This window comes from Lampris incognitus, chromosome 8 (assembly GCF_029633865.1).
Source record: "Lampris incognitus isolate fLamInc1 chromosome 8, fLamInc1.hap2, whole genome shotgun sequence".
Lineage (NCBI taxonomy): Eukaryota > Metazoa > Chordata > Actinopteri > Lampriformes > Lampridae > Lampris > Lampris incognitus.
Window position 1 is genome coordinate 43,914,219 of NC_079218.1, and position 21,714 is coordinate 43,935,932.

General features: G+C 42.8%; 1 protein-coding gene, 1 long non-coding RNA gene and 5 other non-coding genes across 8 annotated transcripts; 6 read left to right on the top strand and 1 right to left on the bottom strand.

The window, feature by feature from the left end:
• Window positions 1-569: 569 nt before the first annotated feature.
• LOC130117103 (uncharacterized) lies at window positions 570-5,126 on the top strand. Of its 2 annotated transcripts, none has more exons than XR_008810620.1 (9): window positions 570-624; window positions 1,045-1,194; window positions 1,407-1,442; window positions 1,659-1,718; window positions 1,913-1,958; window positions 2,156-2,246; window positions 4,473-4,526; window positions 4,713-4,774; window positions 4,954-5,126. It is a non-coding gene; the product is annotated as an uncharacterized LOC130117103 (long non-coding RNA). The 2 variants fall into 2 exon arrangements; XR_008810619.1 differs by having other exon boundaries at window positions 579-650.
• Window positions 1,253-1,326, top strand: LOC130117381 (small nucleolar RNA SNORD49). Its single transcript, XR_008810662.1, has one exon. It is a non-coding gene; the product is annotated as a small nucleolar RNA SNORD49 (small nucleolar RNA).
• On the top strand, window positions 1,503-1,576 carry LOC130117387 (small nucleolar RNA SNORD65). The gene has a single exon (XR_008810668.1). It is a non-coding gene; the product is annotated as a small nucleolar RNA SNORD65 (small nucleolar RNA).
• Window positions 1,761-1,837, top strand: LOC130117382 (small nucleolar RNA SNORD49). The gene has a single exon (XR_008810663.1). It is a non-coding gene; the product is annotated as a small nucleolar RNA SNORD49 (small nucleolar RNA).
• Window positions 1,996-2,069, top strand: LOC130117386 (small nucleolar RNA SNORD65). The gene has a single exon (XR_008810667.1). It is a non-coding gene; the product is annotated as a small nucleolar RNA SNORD65 (small nucleolar RNA).
• On the top strand, window positions 4,573-4,643 carry LOC130117388 (small nucleolar RNA SNORD65). The gene has a single exon (XR_008810669.1). It is a non-coding gene; the product is annotated as a small nucleolar RNA SNORD65 (small nucleolar RNA).
• A 1,220-nt stretch (window positions 5,127-6,346) lies between the features above and the next one.
• On the bottom strand, window positions 6,347-10,337 carry nsrp1 (nuclear speckle splicing regulatory protein 1). The gene is made up of 7 exons (XM_056285096.1): window positions 10,306-10,337; window positions 9,264-9,351; window positions 9,006-9,062; window positions 8,766-8,894; window positions 7,860-8,067; window positions 7,670-7,772; window positions 6,347-7,546 (listed from the first exon to the last, which is right to left on the bottom strand). Exons 1-7 carry the CDS (start codon window positions 10,323-10,325, stop codon window positions 6,793-6,795), a joined length of 1,359 nt encoding a protein of 452 aa, XP_056141071.1. The 5' UTR covers window positions 10,326-10,337; the 3' UTR covers window positions 6,347-6,792.
• Window positions 10,338-21,714: the final 11,377 nt, after the last annotated feature.

Consider the following 21,714-nt stretch of genomic DNA (forward strand, 5'->3'; position numbering starts at 1 on the left):
GACTCAAAGCCTCTGAATGAACGTCATCAAAATAGCGAAATGTAGTCGGAACAACTTTACCTGACACTTCGGGGGGAAAAAACAATATGAAGTGGAAATTTGACAGGAAACTTTCAAGAAATAATCCAGCCCTTACGGAGTCTTTCCCTCGGCGAGGGAAGACTACAGAAGCAAATCCAGATCAAATGGCTCATGGCGACAAGCTGAGCAAGCCAGCTGGTCAGCCAATTTGTGACATATTCGTCAAACTGCGCGAAGCGGCGATAAAACGTCGAATAACGCCTCCCCGTGGCCGCTCGATCAAAACATAAATCCGAAATAAAAGCGCCACCTGCGTGGAGTTTGCCTCCTCTCATATTTGCGCCAAGTTTCCTAACATGGTCCAAAGTGTGAGCGAAGTGCTTGAACATGTTATATTCTTTTATGATGTTTGCAGATCTCTCAGCTTGCGCCCAGATATTTCAGGGTTTATTAAAAAGATGTATCATAGCGCGGCCATTCGTTGTAGATCGGCGACGTCATACAAACGAGTCATTGCGTCATATTCTTGCGACGCTGGGGTTTATATACGGGCCTGCGCGCGATATCGGCCTTTCCACTTCCTCCTTCGCGGAGAAGCGCTAGGTGAGGCTGTTCCCAGGTTTTGCGAGGTACAACATATTGATATTCCACAATAACTACTTTTAATGTGGTAGTTTTGCTGTAAAACAGTGTTTTGTTTATGATATGACGCTATTACAAATGCTGTTAGTGAGTTATGGTCTTAGCTAACAGCTCCTTGCATGCGGTTAGCCACCACGTGGAGTTCACGCGTTGGGGTGCTAAAATAAGCTGTTTCTTTGTCTTTTAATTCAGGTTAATTAGAGTAAACGCTTGAGGTCGATATCAGCTAAGATGTAACTGTACGCCCAGTTTTCTTCTCTCGGCAACGACGACTTCCAATTTCTGTGACTGCCTCCACCCATCCATTATCCAAGCCGCTTCTCCCAGTGGGGGCAGCGGGGATGCTGGAGCCTCTCCGTTAACATCTGTTTCTTTTTGCAGTTAACTGGTCAGCTGACCGTGTTATTGGGAATGTTCTATCCTTCATCGGATGGAGCGGCTTTCCCTCTCGTAACGTTTTGTGAGGAAGCCCACTCTTCTTTCAAATGGAAGCACGGTTCGACCACGAGGTGGAAGTCGTCTCCATAGAAAGTGAGTTGGGAAAACGGGACAGAAGCTATACTGTTGCCCCAGTTGCTTACACGGTTATGTCAAAGATGAAAACCTGGAATAGGAAGTGCCGTCTGATTCGACAACTGACGACTTTTCCCATACTTTCTGAGTCATCAGTGCTGCACTTGATTTTGTGCCTCAGATTTTAACACCTTGTCTTGACATTCTTTGAATTGTTTTCCCCCTTGTAGGGATGAACATGCATATGAGGGTGACTTGATATCAAGGTGGGTCAAATGTTCAATTAAACCCCCAAAGTTCTTGAGAGTTGTATCCATCAAGTATAGTGATGATGAATCCTAAACTGAATTAGCTGGAATTACCGGCAGATTGCTCAGTGGTGATTTTTGGTTTTCTGAACATCTTTAGTTGAACAGTGATATGCTCTGTACTCTGAAGTGAAATGTGCCACAGTGCTCACTTGACCATCTCTCTTGGTAAAGGCAACCTATGATGGCCACTGACCCAGTATGAGTCTAAGCAACCCAGTGCTTTCATGACATGTAAGATCATTCATTATTTACCCCACATTTTTATTGAGCTTTGTCAGTGATGAAAATGTTGAATAGGAAGTGCCGTCTTATGCGACAACTGCCGATGTTCATGATTCATTTTTCTGAGTCTTCAAAGCTGTACTTTGATTTTATGTCACTTTGGTTGTAACCTTTTAACGTGCTGCTCTTTTGATTATTTTTAGGGTCACCTTTGCCCCTGTTATGAAGTAAACTGCAGGATGTGTGCAGGTGAGCGGTGTAGTTTCTCATATCTCAATAATTTTTTTTATGATGAAATCTAAACTGAAATAGCTGGAATTACCGGCAGATTTTTCAGTGGTGACTTTTAGTTTTCTGAAAATGAGAAATCCCCTCAAACACTTGTGTTCCCCAGTGAAATGGATGGAGTTGGTAAACTTGCACTGTTTTCTTCGTTGTTTCTTAAGGTCGAGTAACCCACTGGGATATCTCCGGTGGCACAGTATTCAGGATGAGTTTGGAAATGCATAACTTGAAAAGCTGGCGCTTAACAGCCTGGTAAGTTGCAGAGGAGACGAGGTTTAAGTTAAGCTCACCTATACGCAATGGGGAAATTGGCAGGACTTTAACCAGTGCTACTGCAAACACTAAAGCCCACTATGTTTGAGGAGTTTGAAACTATATTTTCTTTAATACCATGTATTTTAATACTGAATACAAAAACAGCTCAAGTGGATTGAGACTTGTTTGCCAAAGTGTTTTCTTCTTAAAATGTAGTGTTATAAAATTTAAGATGTATCAAATGTGGTGGGTGGGGACAACCCGCTGCAGGCCGCAGCTATGCTTACATTTTAGAGAATGTAATTAATATTTTCCTCATTAATGATGTATTTTTTTTTCACCACTCATGACCCATCCGCTATTAATATTAGTCAGGGCGCCTGGCTAAAATTGACTAGCTAATAGCAAACAGCTAGCTAGACCAGGGGTTTTCAAAGTGTAGGAAAGTGAGCCTCCCCTCAGAGAACATAAAAACAGCTGCGCGCCCCCCCCTCCCAATTATTATTGCTATTATTGTTATTGCTATAATGTATGTTCCACTCGGGTATAAAAACAGGGTTCAACAATAAATGATATATCTTTGAAGATCTTTTATTTTTTAAACATCTTCTTCAAACATTTTTAAACATCTTTGTTTTAAACGTTTTAAACATTTTTAAACATCTTTATAAAGTGGGGTTTACCTGCCTTAGCTATGCACAACACCACTCGGTATGATGCTTCGGTTGCCTTGGTATTTACAATGCTAAATGTGTCAATGACTTTCCTGTGACCGCAATTCCTTTAGCTTCCTATCAAAAAACGCCCGTGGCTTGGTCACCAAACTTAGGTGTTTCACATCAATATGACACCGGAGTTTACATGGTCTCACACTGTCGTTCGCTAGCAGTACACTGCGGCAGTGGGGCGTCATCAGGACCAATCCATGAAAATCCAAACTTTAAATAATCATGGTCATACTTCCTCCATTTTCTGCTTGCCCCAGACGCTGTCTCCTTCCTCACTGTAGGTAATGTTACTAAAAAATCGATCCGTTTTGCTCCAAACATTGCTGAAGTTAACTAAATTTAGCTAGACGTTTACAGTTACTTTTTCTTCACGTTTTTTTTTTCTTTCTGACGCTGCGCCTCCCCTGAAGCTCTCTGGTGCCCCCAGGGGAGGCGCGCCTCACATTTTGAAAACCCCTGAGCTAGACTATTTCAATCCAATGACTAATAAAATATACATTCATTTAAATTTGTTCTTACCTTAGACCCAGGGTTTATAGACCTACTTGCGTTCAATGAAGGCGATGAAGTGCCCTCTTGGTGCTCGATCTGTGCCTTGTTTAACCAGCACAACATATTTGCGAGGTCCTGCCAACAAGCTCTTTGTTACTGAGGGATAGATGGACCAATAATGTGCATGTGCGTATGTACATACACATTATTGTTTTTGAAAGGATAGGTTTAACACTAGAACGACCAAAGACGGTCATATGACCGTTTTGGATTTTCAAAGTTTAATAACTTGGTGAGAGAAAAAAAAAGATATAGACCTGCTGTTCCCTGAATGCTCTTAAAATTGCATATATTTGCATTAAAATGGGTTTTAGAGCAATTGCACACAAAAAAGGTTGCTATAAGTTCTACCTAAAACGACCATGACCGGTCAAAATGACCACATGTAATTTGTGCGTGATCGTGCGCGTCACGTCAATATTTACGTCTGTTGGTTGCATCATTTCCCTTGCAAAGTTCACTGCTCGGTCCTCAAAAAAAAAAACTACCGTTCTCCAGTGCAGAGTAACAGTCTAAATTTGATTATTGCCAACATGTCTGGTTACAGACGCCGTTTCAGACGCACCATGACTACTACCGAGGCGTGCAGTATTTACAGGCGTTGGACAGCGGCCATTTTAAATTGTTTGAAAAATAGTGTTGAAGTTGTTAGAATGTTGATTTTGGTGTCAGTCATTTCCTAACAGACATACTAACATATGCAGTGCATTAATATCTCAGTTGGGTATTTATCTTGACAGAATATAGAGTTTAAAAACCGGCCGTCATTTTGACTGCCCATGGTCGTTTTAGGTAGGAGTGAAATCCCGGTCGTTCTAGTGTTCAGGCTCCAAAATGAAGCCAGTGAGTAAAATATAACTGATATGCAAATGGTAAAAACTTGAAATAAGGCTCAGGTAAAAAGCCGTTTTCTGACGTATTTGTATTTTGGTTTTCCTTAAAGATGTGCTCCATCTTCATCCTGCTTGACATCTACTGAAGAGGACTGTCTGCTGAGGTAAATTCGAGCTGAGATGTGTTTTAATGGCGGCTGTCCGCTGGTGTTGTGATGAAACTTAAACTAATGCTGGAATTACCGTCAGATTGTCCAGTGCTGATGCTTTGTTTTCTGAACACAAGCCAGTAACGCCTACCGTTAACCTCTTTAAAGAAGCTTCCCTGAACTCTTCCTGTTTTCCCACAGGTTGTGCAGATGGCATGGAGAAATGCGACCCCCTACCCCAGTACTCCCACTATACTTGAGTGGTAAGAAGTCCACTTGTTGGCATATATTGATTGCTAACTTGTAAGCAGAGCAGCGTTGTACCCAAGTCAGAGATTGAACTTGTGAGATGAACATGGCCATACTCAGGAATTTGTTTGGATTGCTTTTCTTTGCCTGCAATATTTCACGACTTAATGTGCTTTCCCCTCCATTTCTACAGATGGCAAAAAGGGACGTTTTCCTATCTGAAGGCGGATGACTTTTTGGATGGTCAACACGTTCATCTTTCAAGCTTTTTAAAAGACGTTGACCAAAATACTGTCAAGTTGCCTGTGCCCACAAAGACAATTGTTAGACTGAGTGGCAACATGAAAATAAAGTTTACTCCTGAAGACCCCCGTTTGGTTGGCTTTCTTTATTTGCACATATAGAAGGAAAAAAAAGATGTATAATTTGAAAAGGAATGTGAAGGAGAATTTCCCTTCACACTGGAGAATGCCCTTCATAGGCATTCTCCAGTCAGCATACTACAAGAACTGGCCTGTCCACACACCTTTTGGGACTCTTGAAAATTCAAACTTTGATTCTAATTCAACGGGCTGTTGGCTGTAGTCTCCTTCATATAACCCCTCTGTCACTGGTGGTAGTGATGATGAAATACGCTGTCCAGCATTTTTTCTGTCTCCGCGTCGTGCATCTGAGTGACCATTGGTTATTGGTTGTGCTCTCTTGAGTTGCAGCCAGTCAGTATTTTGACCCTCTCGCAAGGGGATGAATGTCACAAAATAACATGAGAGTTACGCTGAAGGGTTGCCCATGAGCTAGTTCCTCTCTGCATAGCCCGTCTCACAACATAGAAATGTCATGTGAACGATGAGACGGATCTTTTGAGAATCTCGGCTCAAAACCTGCCTTGATTGAATCGGCAAGCGTTCGTAAACTCAAAGGAAAACTCCACTTTTTTAATCTGCGTCTTCATATTTTTTCATAATTTCTGTTGATCGGTCCCTGCCTCACTGGGAGCTCTTGGAGATGAGGTCAGACGCAGTCTTCACAACGGCATACTACATACAGGTTAAATTTACCTCAACTTCAGTGCATCTAATCCTATTTACGAGTGAATTTTTAAAGCATTTTTATATTAATTTTGTTTTAGATGTTGGTTTATTTATCTGCATTAGTGTGCCAGTAGAAAAGAGATTTGCAAACATTTCCCCCAAAATTATACATTGGAGAAATTTTTGATTTTCTTTCAAGTATTACATATTAAGTAACGTATTGTGGCGAGTTGGCGTGGAGGGAGTTGAGAGGCAGAGGTCTCTTTTTAATGCACATGTAGACATGCAGGTCGCAGGAAAAACGAAGACAGAAACAATGCCTGCAATCAAACACTGAACCTGATTTAAAACAGCTCTCTTCCTATCCAAAACTACCTTTTCAGCCTTAGTTTTCCATTTGTGTAACCAGTTAGCCAGTCTGGAACAAATGTGATTTATATGTTACTGTAAAATAATCAGATCACAAGTAAAGCTTTCATTCTGTCACATCTCTGTTGTGTATACACTGAAAAGTCGGTGTGCAATTAAACATGAGTAACAAGGATTCAAGAGAACAGTGAACAAGAATTTTTTTATTGACTCAGCAACAACAGCACTCCTGAAAAATACGAAAACTTTCACAAATCAAACAAGACCCTTGGTTCATAACTCGACAGGTTCTCATTCATTCATCGTCCCAATGAAGCAGTATTACATGTTAAAGAAACACTTGCTCATCGATTTAAATGCCACAAGTCTCTCAAAACACATTCCCATGTTCACGCTCTCGTTTCACATCTGTCAGAAAACAAGTATTCACCTGAGAAAACCCCTCCCTCATCTTCCGACTCTTGCCAGAGATTTACCAGGAGCACACTCTGCTGTTTGTGTCTGTCCGCTGCAGTGCATTAAAGAAAATGGGGTTTGATACACCACGCAGACATGGCGGGCACATGATACCTGATGCAGATTTTTCTGGGGTGGTGAGCTGAGACACAGCAGTATGACAGTAGCTTCTGTACTCAGTCCTCTTCTTTCTCAATGTAGGTCTTGCAGGCTGAGCGCGCCATCTGCCTGGCCAGGTACCTATCTCTCGCCGAGGTCACAGTGTGGTCGCTGCTACGCTTGGCAAACTTATTCACTTTCTCCTCTTTCTCTTCGCCTTGGTTCTCTGCTCTGTCGTCTGCTCCCTCCTCCTTCTCCTCAGCATCTTTTTCTTCTGTCTTTACCACTTTCTCCTTCTCAGAGTCCTTTCTTTTCTCCTTCACTTTTTCCCGATGCTTCTCTTTCCCTTTGTCCTCATCATGATTCCCTCTTTTCTCCCTCTCCCCATTCTTGTCCCTTTCCTTTTCTTCGAGGCTCCTTTCTCTCTTTGCATGCTTGTCCTCCCTGTCCGTGTCCCGTCTGCCTCTGCCTCTGTCATCCTCTCTGTCTCGCTCTCTGTCCCTCCTTCTATCCTTGTCATCTCTCCTTTCATTGCGTCTATCATCCCTCTCTCTGTCTCTCTCCCTCCCTCGGTCTCTATCTCTGTGACTTTTCTTTTGTTTGTTCCTCTCCCTCTCCCTCTCCTTGTCATCTCCACTCCCTGATGAAGGCGACCTTTGTCTGTAGTGGCGTTTAGAATGGGTGGAGCCAAGCCCTGGCTTGTTGAAGCCAGACTTCTGGTCGTGCCCTTCCTCATTCTCGCTGTTTGAACTGGGGGCATTGTCGTGGGAGGCCGGTGAGGGAGGGGGTGAGATTCTCTCTGGCGCTTTTGCAGGCTTTGTGCTTGGATCTCTGTGGAAGCAGAGATGGGGATTTTGTTAAAAGATGTAGAATACACAAGGAACTAAACAACAACAAAAAAAAGTGTGGATATGTTAACAGGCAGGTGATTGTAACAGCAGGAGTACGACTGACTTGTCTAAACAGCGGTCTGGTATCGCCTCCTCTCCTACAGTCTGATTCAGCAGGTGCCTGTAAAAGCCACTCAGGTCCTTCTGCTTCCTTACATCCAGGGCAGCTGACCAAGTGAGAATACAAAGGAAATGTTGGACGGTATCACACAGAGCATCTGATTTCCATGACAACCAAACAACATCAGTCTAACCTTCCATCTCGGCCTCCCTCCTCTCTCGTTCCTCCTCCTCCTTCCTCTCCTGCAGCTTTTTCCTGTAGGCGGAGGTGACGTAAGCCTCCTTATCAGCAAATTGCTCGCCCTCTTCTTCCCTTTCTTTCTGGATCTTCCTTTCATCCCTCCGTTCTTGTTCTTTCTTTCGCTCCTCTACCGCTTTCAGCAACTGGTTGATATACTTTGGCTTCAAGGAGTAAGTAAATAAAGTTTATTTATATAGCACCTTTCACTGAAAGTCACAAAGTGCTTCACAATGAATAAACAAATAATGTTTTAAAAGACAAACAATAACAAGGAATGCACAAATTAAACAAAGACTAAATGAAAGCCAGGCTAAACAGGTGAGTTTTTAAGCTACTTTTTAAAACTATCTACAGAGTCAACACACCGCAAAGTCAAGGGGACAGTGTTCCACCCTTTAGGGGCAACTACTGTGAAAGCACACCCTTGGTTCTGACACTGGTATGAGGTACAAACAATAAAAATTTATCAGAGGACCTCAGTGATCTTGATGTTGTGTACGGGCAAATTAGACTGCTGATGTAGGAGGGTGCCTGACCATGCAAAGCTCAATATGTAAATCAATAAAACCTTAAATTTAACCCAAGGAGCGATGGTGGAAATAGTCAAGTCAATGTTATTTGTATAGCCCAATATCACAAATGTGCCTCAAGGGGCTAGTATAGTAATAGTACAGTTTGTGTGAAAGCCAAACAAAGTTTAAATACAAGTCATTGATGCCAGAATGCTTTTTGGTATACTACAGTGTAGGAGAATGTAGGTGAATTATGAATGACTTGAGTGTTAGTGGCTAACATCTAGCATATAACGTTAGTGGATGTTAGTGGCTAACATCTAGGTACTTAGGTTAAATAAGGTTACCTTTCTGTCTGTTCCTCCAAGAATTTTCTTGTTGTCCTCCAGCCTCTGTTTTTGAATGTCATCATACACCGCATCATAGTCATACACAGTACTGTCCTGCTCCAGTGCCTTCTGCATCTCCAGGTGAGTCTTTTGATAGAGTGATTGAAAATGTCTGTCACAGAGAAGTGATTGAGTTTCTGGAAATATATTAACTGAAATGTAAAAGGATCTCCACAAGAACCTTTTTTTTCCCCTCACCTGCTTCATCATCCTCTTCTTCACTGCTTCCTTTTGCAGACTCTCTCCGACTGTGGTCTGAGGACAGACAATAACAAATCATAATTTGCCTCACAACTTTAGCATTACTGGGTGTTAGTTTGCTGACATACAATCTGGAAGATCTCTTTCATCTTTGAAAACATCAGTGAAATTACAGACACATTTTAGAGGTAATCATTCACTGAAATCAATGACAGCTTGCTGTCTTCGTCACAAGAACTTAAAAACTATGACTACCTCATCATCAGAGTCATCCCCAAACACTGAGGGTCTCTGCAAGGTGGTTGTCTTTGCTCCTTTCTTCTGGGGCAAGATCAGCCCGTACCTATGATGTCAGGAACAAGTCAGGAAAAATCTATCTCAGTTAAAGAATTCCGCAAATCACAAACCCATCCTATCCTAACATAACCAATGCATCTTGTAATTTCTATGCAGCCCAGGTTATTCGGACTGTAAGGCAATGTCCAAAGGAAATGCAAAAGATTGCAAGCTCTTTAGCTAAGATATTAAGACTCGAGCCTGCAGCATTTAGGAACATTTATAATATACGAATCCTGATTTTACTTCTGCTGAACGGCCAAATGTGTCTTGGCAGACTCCATCAAAAGTCCTCTAGAGAAACACTATCAGGTTAGCCACTACAAATGACTTTCATCCCTCGCTGTCAAGGTTCAACGTGTGTGGAAGTAGAAAGTATCTGTGTGACACCTGCGGCCAATTGACCATCGCTTATTTCTAACGCATATCCAAGTTATCACCTTTTAAATGAACACGACTTCCTGACTGGTCATACTCCCAAGACATGACGAATCAAGCAAATCTAACAACAAATCTGCTGATTATCCCAACCTTATCGCCTTAAAATAGCAACCCAAAGCATTACGGAAGACTACACTAGCCTAGCTTTGGCTGCTGATGGAGCAAGAGCGGAAGAATAAAAAATAAAATAAAATTCTTGCTAGACAAAAAAAAAAATGACGGAACAACGTGCGATCTGGGAGGGATGCCAGACCCAGACGGCAACCCAAAGTTAAAACGACTTCTCCTTTGTCATTTGAGATTTATATGACTTCAGTGTCCTACAACGTTAGCCAGCTCGAACTAGCTAAGCAGCAATCAGCGAATGTTGTCCATTATTACAGTAGAAAAAAAATACTGAATGATCAGTAATTAATCCCAGCTTCTGCAACGTTAGAAAGAGCAACTGGTTAAAGAAAAACAACTACAAACGTGATTCATCCAACCCCGCTACCACAGCGTTAGCATATTTACAACTTACTGTTTACCGGGGGCCGCCATCTTGTTTGGCTGACTGATACCATACACGACAGATTCGATAAGACATTTTAACCCAGAAGCGCATGTATCGGGATCGATTTTCAAAAAATTAATTCCGAAATAAAAAAAATCTAAATCGCTTTCCACTTAAATCGTGATTTGAATGCATAATTGGTTACGAAGACTTTACGTTTAGAAATGTTCTCATCCTCTTTGATTTGACAGGTCGATCAACATTGCCGTGAAAGGGCTAACATGAATCGCCAGATAGCTCAGTACAGTTTCTCTTGACGACTTCTCAAACGAAACGTGTGTTGTAGACTATAAAACGTTATCGCAGGTTCATGCTAAACGTTTAAAAAATAATCTAGAAGAGATAATACGTGAAAACCAAAAATGGTTTTATGGCCAAGCGTCACATTAGCTCTAACATCAGATTAGTATTAGACTTAATTGACTATTCGAACTAATTAAATCCAAATGTGTAGAGGAGCTCAAGCAGCTGTAAACTAACGTTCCTACTAGATCAATAAGGGGAATTATGTATCCCCATAACCACTACAAATGCATTATTTGTATTCCTTGATTTTTATAAGGCATTTGATTCAATTAGAAAATTCTTTAATTATACAAGCCCTGCAAATTTTTGGTTTTGGAAGTAACTTTCTCAATAATATTGCCATGTTCTATAAGGACATAAACAGCTCTGTCATTTTGTATCCCAACGTTTCAAAAAGGTTTCCCATTTCAAGAGGTGTACGCCAAGGATGTCCTATTTCTTGTTTTTTTGTTTTTGATTGTTGCTGAACTTTTGTCTTTAAACATTTCACATAGTCCAGATATACAAGGCTTAACTATTTTTGATAGAGAGATAAAAATTACACAGCTAGCTGATGACACGGTATTATTTCTTAAGGATAAATGGCAAATACAGAGTGCATTACATGTAACTGGTTAATTTTCAGAAGCTTCAGGTCTTAAGCTCAATATAAATGTAACTGGTCGTTTTCTTGCTCGGTGCGGGATTCGATATGGCTTCTACTGCACCACAAGGCGACATCACTAACCGCTCGGCTAAAGGGTCAGACCCGTTAGCTGAAGGATCAGACCCGTTAGGTAGGGGCTAACGTGTCTTATTAGTAGTTTACAGTCGTCACCCTCCCGGAAGCGCGCCCTCGCGCTTTTTTCATTCCGCGCTCCGAAGAGACTTCTGAGGATCTGCACACTTCCGGATCCCACCGCTGCCACCAATGTAGCCGGTTATTTTCTTGCCCGGTGCGGGATTCGATATGGGATGTACTGCACCACAAGGCGACATCGCTAACCGTTCGGCTGAAGGGTTAGACCCGTTAGCTAGGGGCTAACGTGTCTCATTAGTAGTTTACATAAACAAAAGTGAAATTGTATGTTTATATGAGACTGAAGAGAAACGTGTGTTTAATGTCCCTGTTAAACAATGTGTAAAATACCTTGGTATTCACGTTTCAAAGGGTACGGCTCTCAGACAGCAGCTACATTTTCTTCCTAAAATTAAGAAAACCAAGTCAGTTCTTAATATGTGGCTTCAGAGGGATCTTTCCATTTTCGGAAGCGTGTTCTTGACAGAGCTGAAGGAGTATCAAGATTGGTTTATCCCACCTTGTCACTCTGCATTAATGATGTGCTCTGTAAAGAAGTTAATAATTTGTATGGAAAAACAGACACCATTACCCTAAAAAAGAAATACTCAGATTGGAGAGAGCTGAAGGAGGATTGGGAATCTTAGATTTTGTCCATTTAAATTGCGCCTTCACGATCAAATGGCTGATACACTGTTCCTCCACTAGATGGCGGTGAGTTACGCTTTTACAACTTTTTAGTTTGTTCTTTTGGACTTGTATTCTTGACGCCTTTAGTCAGTCTTAAGTATTGTTGACCTTTTTCCACAGTCTAAAGTATAGTTATGTCAATAATGTAAGAAAGATAACAGATTGTGTGTGATACTTAAATGGTTGTTAAATAACTGCTGAAAATATATAGCTTGACCTAATCAGACTATTTTTGCACTTGCATTCTTGTTGCTGAGTTATGCACCGTGTTTACCGTTTTATTCTAGTTAAGAGAATAACTAGTTTCCTATTTTGTCTAGTATAGGGTTTTGCTCTGTGTCCGTCTGTCCGTCATTGCCAGGGGTCTTAAAAAATGTCAAAACGCAAAGCTCTGTTCCTGTTGGCCAAAAAGAAAAAAAAAGAAAAACTCACAAATCTGATTTTTGCTTTTTTTCAAGAATGCCACTCAACTGATAAAGATACTAACTTTTGTAATGATGTATGGTTAGCCCATGGATCAGAGCATTCAGCTGGGGTAGCTATATTAAAGAATAGATATGCTAGGGTTATTTTAGGCTAGGTTAGGTTAAGTTAAGTGTTAAAGGGAAGGTTTACAAGATGGTAGTGAGACCAGCTATGTTATATGGTTTGGAGACAGTGGCACTGATGAAAAGACAGGAGGAGGAGCTGGAGGTGGCAGAGCTGAAGATGCTAAGATTTTCACTGGGAGTGACGAAGAAGGACAGGATTAGGAACGAGTATATTAGAGGGACTGCTCAGGTTGGACGGTTTGGAGACAAAGCAAGAGAGGCAAGATTGAGATGGCTTGGACATGTGTGGAGGAGAGATACTGGGTATATTGGGAGAAGGATGCTGAATATGGAGCTGCCAGGGGAGAGGAAAAGAGGAAGGCCAAAGAGGAGGTTTATGGATGTGGTGAGGGAGGACATGCAGGTGGCTGGTGTGACAGAGGAAGATGAAGAGGACAGGAAGAGATGGTAACGGATGATCCGCTGTGGCGCCCCCTAACGGGAGCAGCTGAAAGTAGCAGTAGATGTTGGAGATATTTTAAGTTGTGAAAAGGACACTTTGGATCACTTTTGCTTAATGGTAATCTCTCTAAACCAGATGACAGTCTTCATAATCAACATGTATGGATACAACTCATCTAGAGAAAATAACATTCATTCATTCATTATCCAAACCGCCTATCCTGCTCTCAGGGTCGCAGGGATGCTGGCGTCTATCCCAGCAGTCATAGGGCGGCAGGTGGGGAGATACCCTGGACAGGCCGCCAGGCCATCACATGTTTATAACATAAACATGTTAACATAGCGATTACAAAATAAATAACATAGAAAATAACATGTTTTCTGAAAATCTGGAAGAGAAATGTAATCTTTGGTTAAAAAAGTACCCTGGGGCCTTGTGATGAGGCCTTTCTTTAGTGGAGAAACACCACGTTGAGTCGCTTGTCATATTTCTCCCCCTTTCCAGGTACATATGTGTCGCTTCTATTGATGCGAGAATAGCTGTCGACTCTGTGTATACATGTTATCATCATCAGGAGAGTAACTTGAGTGCTTTTGCTGAGTTTTGGCCTGTTACAGGTGACAGGGAAATGCTACGGGTTCTGTCTAGTCATCTAGTTATACGCTACGCAGGTGCACTAGAGGTGCACGTGGCGTTGCTCACTCATAATGGCGCCCACGCTGCCAGCACAGACTGTATTCATTGGTTGTCAGCACAACGTTTGCACAATGGTTTTTTGTGTGTGTGTGTGTTGTTTCGAGCATTTATAAAAAGAATATATATTTTGTAAAAGAGCTAACATGCAAAAAGAGTCAAAGCTTTAGTCGCAATTATTTCATCCAAACTGAAGCTGAATGTGAACAGCTGTTTATATGGATTGGGAATGGAAATATGTTTCAGGGTTACTGAAAAGCCTTGTTGTTATTATGGTATTATGGCTATGGAAAGAATAGGAAAATGTATTGTTTATAATTTCACTGACTTGTGATAAAGCCTTTAGTGGAGGAAAAAAAAAGTACCCTAGGATAGTGGTTTGGATAATGGATGGATGGATGGATGGATGGATGGATGGATGGATTCTAATGTAACTATGGACAATACGGTGGACAGGCCACCTAGGGATTCTGAATCTTCTAACTCATATTTGAAGGGTTTTAAGGAAAAATGTGACACAGTAGATATTTGGAGAGAAACATTTCCTCAAGACTGTCAATACACCTGGTGTAAAAAAAAGACCTCTTGCGACAGTCGAGGATAGATTTTTGGCTAATTTCTAGATGCCTGGCCGATGGGGACTTGTCTGTTACGCGCATGTGTCCAGAATGAAAGAACATACAGGGACCCTTTGAATAAAACAGGACAACAATAGAAATCACCAGGATCTGGATATTTACACAAGCTGTTGACAAGAATAGAAATACAGCATTTAAGCTGCACCGTGAATACATACAGAAACAAGCAAAAAGAGAGCGATGGAGAGAGGTATTCATAAGTTGTATACACAGCTATTGATGTAAATATTATGTCAGGTAACAGTAATGCTAATGCAAGACTGGCAAGAAACCAGTAAACATACACAAGTTCATTTATGACCCTGCCGATCGGAAATGAAGGAACATGGCATTAACTCGAAGGCCTTGTTCATCAACACAACTTGTAAAGCATGTCTCCGTGTCCTCCCGATACTGAAAGATGAATAAAAAGTCATCCTCTGCTTCGATAGATCCTCCCTCCATGAGGTCTCTTAAGGCGTTCTGCTGATCCTCGCCGTCCCCCTTGCAGAACAGCAGGCTCTGACACCCCCCCCCCCACACGGCATAACGCTGGGTGACTGTGTACCCAGCTCAGCGCTGTCGGAGGGTCCCTCATGATGTTCAGCTGTTGCACCACGTCACCAGTAAAGACCCCAGTTTGAATCAGGAAAAAATGATCCTACCTGCAGTCACAACTACAGCTGTACAATCACAGGATAACTTCTAACCATAGCTTTATTTGCTTTAAGGAGAAAAACCTAAACTGGACTAAGTCAAAACTAACAACAACAAAAATCTGGATCCATTTTTTTAAATTTAATCCTACTTGGTTTTAGTCCGGCTCACAACAGAGTCAGTTCTAACACACGAACTAACGCTACTTATCCATAAGCATGCAAGACATTTCATGATATGTGTCCACTAAACAATGTTTACCTCATGGTTGCCCTCTTGGCGGCACGGTGGCCCAGTGGTTAGCGCGGTTGCCTCACAGCAAGAAGGTTCTGGGTTTGAACCCCAGGGTAGTCCAACCTTGGGGGTCGTCCCGGGTCATCCTCTGTGTGGAGTTTGCATGTTCTCCCCGTGTCTGCACAGGTTCCCTCCTGGTGCTCCTGGTGCTCCGTCCACAGCCCAAAGACATGTAGGTCAGGTGAATCGGCTGTACTAAATTGCCCCTAGGTATGAATGTGTGTGTGTGTGTGTGTGTGTGTGTGTGTGTGTGTGTGTGTGTGTGTGTGTGTGTGTGTGTGTGTGCCCTGTGATGGCCAGGGTGTCTCCCCGCCTGCCACCCTATGACTGCTGGGATAGGCTCCACCATCCCTACCCACCCTGAGAGCAGGATAAGCGGTTCGGATAATGGATGGATGGATGAATGGATGGATGGATGGATGGATGGATGGATGGATGGATGGATGGATGGATGAATGGATGGATGGATGTCCTCTTCAACCCTGTCAATTGCAACTTTCCTGCTGAGCGACAGTTTGGCAGAGGTGGATTTTGACAACCGGAAGAGAGGCTCAAGGGTTCCCGGGAGGAGATGGGATGCTTCCTCTGTCCAGTAGGCAAATTTCTGTTCATGCCTTTGAATAATACCATTGTATCATTTGGGCAACAGCGACTTAACACAGCCAAGATACTGAAACGTTTTCTGTGGTGTCAGTCACACCCTTCTATGCAAAACCTCTCCATTAGCTGAATGCATCACCATCGGCAAATCAGTGCCGTTTCCCACTAAAACACATTTCATGGGCACTTCCTTTTTTTTCTTCTCCACGCTTTCCTCTTTCCATCACTCTGGTACATGTTAATCTTCGTCTCATCTGTCCACAAGACTTTATTCTAGAACTCTTGGGGCTCTTTTAGGTGCTTTTTAGCAGACTGCACTCTGGCCTTCCTGTTCTTCAGGCTTATCAGCGGTTTGCATCTGGTAGTGTACCCTCTGTAGTCCTGCTGGTGTAGTCTTCTACGTATGGTAGACTTTGACACACCTACACCTGCATCCAGGAGAGTGTTTTTGATCTGCTGGGCTGTTGTCGGGGGGGGGGGGGTTCTTCACCATAGAGAGTATTCTCCGGTCATCCACTACAGTGGTCTTCCTCTTTTGAGTTCACCAGTTGTTGTTTTTTTTCTCGTTAATGATAAGCCAAACTGGGCACACCCAGGGTTTTTGTAATGTTCCTGACTGACTGGTTTTAATTTCTGAACCTCTGAACCTTATGAGGTCAGTTTAATATGCATCGACGCTGTCTTCCTCATGCTGTCACACCCCAACAGCAATCTCCAAAGGCGATTGCAGAGTCTAGAATCAAGACCAGACATCAACAGGTCTCTTCTGTATTCACGAGCGACACAAACGAACACACACCTACCCAACGCAACACATCTGTGAAGCAAATTCAACACATAAGTCAAATCAAGTCAATGTTATTTGTATAGCCCAATATCACAAAACACAAATTTGCCTCAGGGGGCTTTACGCAACACAACATCCTGTCCTTAGACCCTCGCATCGGATAAGGAACAGCTCCCTAAAATTAAAAAAAAAAAACTTTAGAAAAAACAGGAAGAAACCTCAGGGAGAGCAACAGAGGAGAGATCTCTCTCCCAAGACGGACAGCGTGCAATAGATGCTGTGTTTACACAATTTACACAATACAACATTGAAAGAGGATAAACAGAATTATAATGGACTTATAAGATATATCCTCCACCCCTCTGGAGGAATGGCTGTAGTTCCACACATGGATCATGGCCACCTGGCAGGGTGCTCCGAAGTCCAGGTACACCATGTGGGTTCGCCCTGGCGTGAAGGGCGCCAGCCATGGGTGTATGTCATTCTGGGTGCAGTTGATCCCATCTATCAGGTTGGCAACCACACGTGGGTCCTTGTCGTAGGCCGAGAGGATGTTGATGTCCGGGGGGGTCGGCGCTGATGTAGACGGGCCGGACGGGCTGTCCGGTGGAGCTGAAAACCTCCCGGCTGTTGAGCCCCACATAGTGGCGGTCGCTCCAGGTGATGTTCTGTGAGGTTTCTGATATTTCAGCATCATTGCTAGCACAGCATTCAGTGGAGATCACCTCACATACACCACCATGTGAGTCTAACAAGAGCCAACGCCATTCTATTTTCAGTTGCTACGTGTCCAATATCATCTAAGCGTCTCGCCGTGGCCATGATGGCAGCAGTAGGATGTTCATGTGACGTTCTAACACAGTAGAGAGTGACTTGATCTCTCCCTGAGCTGCATGGATACCATACGAGGAAACAGCTATAAGCCTGATATAGTGACTTATCTCTCCCTGAGCTGCATGGATACCATAACGAGGAAACAGCTATAAGCCTGATCATCACAAATCAGATAGATCTTTTCAGGCAATACAGGTTGCTTACTGAATGTCATCTTTACTATCTTATTACATTGAGTAGTGTCTACAATAATTTCATAATAAACATAATCCCAGTGTGTGTCAGCCCTGTGATGGCCTGGCGGCCTGTCCAGGGTGTCTCCTCGCTTGCCGTCCAATGACTGCTGGGATAGGCTCCAGCATCCCCACGCCCCTAGGAGCAGGATAAGCAGTTTGGATAATGGATGGATGGATGAGGAGGAGGATGCCAAGCAATGTCCAGATGCCACCAGAACAGCCCGGGACCCGAGCCACGCGACCAGCATCACCATGTAAAAAGAAAAAAGAAAAAAATTAGTCACACATGTTAGTGAGAGAAAGATATAACATTAAAACAGGATAACACAATTATGTGGATTTATGAGATATTTAAAAAGAAAATATGATGAGGGGGATGCCAAGCAGTGTCCAGGTGGCAACCACCATCACCATGCAGGGCCGTCTTAACAGCATTATAGGCCCCCAGGCAAAGCAGTGCACTGGGGCCCCTACCTACATAACCACTCACAGGAATAAAAATGTAAATGGTCGATGAAATTAAACATGTATTTATTGGTACGTCCAACAAACTCAGTGTTTAAACATTAAAAAGCATGCTGTACAGCAAAGATTAATCAACACAAACGTTTGAACAATATAACACGAGCCTTGAAAAACACAAAAATTTCAACATATAAATGATAGTCAACCATACAGATGGAGACGGCACAGTAGGAAATTACTATGAATTATTTATTATCAATGAAGTGTTCAACACAAGAATTTGCTAAATTTCTTTGCAGAGAATTGCTTTATAATTGGCTTGAAGTCAATGGTCCGCTCAACACATTACGTTTCATTTCTGCTCAAAGGGTTATTCACCTGGAAAAATTTTTTACATTAAAAATATTTTGTGTTTAGTCCCTCGTCAGGGCCTAGGGTTACAGAATATCAGTCTGCTTGCGGCAAGGCCTAAATATTTAAACATTCTGCTTCCATAATGAACAAGTTCTTTCTTACATTATACTTCAGTATTTATTCTTAATCCAAGTCTTAATCTCTACTGTGTGCTGATTCACAACATGGTGAGGTGAGGCAAGGCCTAGCCTCAGCCCTGTCTAGGTCTACATTCTACAAGTTTCACATCTTATATAAACAGCTTGTCCATTCACATATCACAAACTATCAATACCTGGTTACTAGTACTGCATCATAAATTCATAATCTTGAATAACTACTACATGCTTACCCTACAAGTGCTCCTAATGAATCTCAGATTCAATCTCTAATAACCAATGGCACATAAATATAACCAATATCATTGCTATTAACTGTCAAGTGAGTTGAAGTGACGTTAACATATACGCTTTTATGTTATGTAGTGCGTGAGAAGCGTACACATACATGCACGGGTGGTTGCAGAGGTGACCGTGATACTAAATCAGAGGCGAATGCCAATGTCCACGTCTTATCTTAAAAATTAAAATTAATATTGTAACCTATTTTTCTGGACTTGCCGTTAGTGATTTTTAGTTCCTGTCATAAGCTGTCGCCACAGTATATGCCTTGAGCTCTTATTTTGAAGGCTGAAGAGAGAGCGGAAGTGCTGTACGCAGTGTGGTGGCGGTGGCGTTTACTGTTGGGGAGGAGTCCAAATAAAGTGGTCTTCGTGTGAAAGTGGAGCCTCCGTATTTGTTTTTTTATAGTTTCATACAGTATAGGCGACATCTACAAACCCTCGGCTACAATATTGTTCATTATTGTAATATCCATAGGTCAGGATATAATGGTATGATCCAGTAATCGTCTAGTCCAGCGCGACGCTGGGTGATGACGTCACTGACCTATCCTGGGGATTCCGGAAATGCGCCGGACGGAAGTTACATTGTGTATGCTTGGTAGACCACAGTAAACACGGAACACCAAACGTTAGTTAATGTGTGGACATTGCTTCATCCGAGACCGTGTCGAGTGACCGTTAGGAGAAAACCCCTTTAAATATTACATGGTGTCAGAATCAACTCGCTCGTGCTCACATCGACCTGACGACGAGAGATGGAGGCTAGCGGTGTTCCGATGCCGCGGATGGATTGGGACTCGTCCAACCTTCCAGATGCGTGGAGGAAGTTTCGCCAGCATGTGGAGCTCATGTTTGCCGGACCACTAAGTGCAAAAAAGGAGGAGGAGGAAAAATGCAGCTACTTGCTGTTATGGATTGGATAGAAGGGCAGAGACGTCTTCAATACATGGACTCTCACTGCAGACCAGAAAAAGGTATTGAAAACCCATTGTGACGGCTTTGAAGCCTACGTAATGCCCAAAGCTAACCTCATCTTTGCACGTTATAAGTTCCACGAAAAGATGCAAGGCGAAGGTGAAAATCTCGACCAGTTTGTGACTGAATTAAGACTGCTAGTGAAGGACTGTGATTATCCTAACAGTGACGAGATGGTCAGGGACAGAAGTGTGTTCGCCACAAACTCAACAAGAGTGAGAGAAAAGCTTCTCTGTGTGGGTCCAGAGCTAACACTGGAAAGGGCTGTTGACATAGCACGATCACACGAACTATCCCAGCAGCGATTAAAAACAATGGATCCCCCACAGCAGGCGTCATCAACCAGTCTGTAGATGCAGTTAGCAAGAAGCTGTTCAGAAGAGGACAGGCACGTCACGACCGCAAAACTGTAAACAAAACTGACGCTAACAGTGCCATGCAAAACAAAGGATGTGGTGCGTGCGGAGGAGAGCACAGCCGCACTGAGGAATGTCCAGCAAAGGGCCACCAGTGTAACAAATGCAAAAAAATTCATCACTATGCTAGGGTGTGTAGGACACCACCACAGCGCCGTCAAGCACAATATAAAGCAAAGAAAGTGCATGCTGTTGCAGAGAGTGCTGAACAGCAATCAGAAGATGAACTGTATATTGACACTATAACTAAACAGCATGAAAACACAAATAAGGAACAGGCCTTTGTAGAATTGGAAATAGGCAAACAGAGGCACAAATTAAAGTTTAAAATAGACGCAGGTGCCCAGGCCAACATATCAGCAAACACATTCCACCAACTGTTTGTAAATGTAGTGCTAGGCCAACCATCCAGGCTTTCAGGATATGGTGGGAACACACTCAGTGTGAAAGGTGCCTGTAAGTTAACCTGCAGGTACAAAAAGAAAACAGTAATGCTAGATTTTGACATAGTCTGTGCAGAAAGCTCTCCCCCCGTCCTAGGCGTGAGAGCATGTCTAGACCTGAACATTGTCAAAATAGTGCATATGGTCAATGCGCAGCCAGAGCCACACATGAGCCCGATGGATGAGTATGCGGATGTTTTTCAGGTCATTGGACTGTTTCCTGGAGAGTGTAGTCTTCGCCTGAAACCTGAAGTAACACCAGTAGTGTGCCGGCCTTGCCGCATCCCATACGCTTTGCGCAGCCGACTCAAAGACGAGTTAGATGAAATGGAGAAAATGGACATAATCCCAGCGTGAACCAACAGAATGGGTTAACGCACTGGTGGTAGTGGAAAAGCCCAAAACAGGAAAGCTCAGGATTTGTTTAGATCCCCGCCCCTAAACAAAGCCATCCAGAGACCCCCACTATCCACTCCCTACTCTAGATGACATTACGGCAAGACTGGCAGGGGCACAGTACTTTAGCGTATTAGACGCCAGGTCTGGTTACTGGAACATAAAACTCAGCAAAGAGTCATCCATGCTAACCACATTTAACACTATCTATGGCAGATACAGGTTCAAGAGACTCCCATTCGGAATCATATCTGCACAAGATGAGTTCCAGAGACAGGTGGACGAGGCTTATGAAGGACTCCACAATGTCGCTGCCATTATCGACGACATCATTGTATATGGACGCACCAGAGAGGAGCATGATGCCAGCCTGCGTGCCATGCTGCAGAGAACCAAAGAG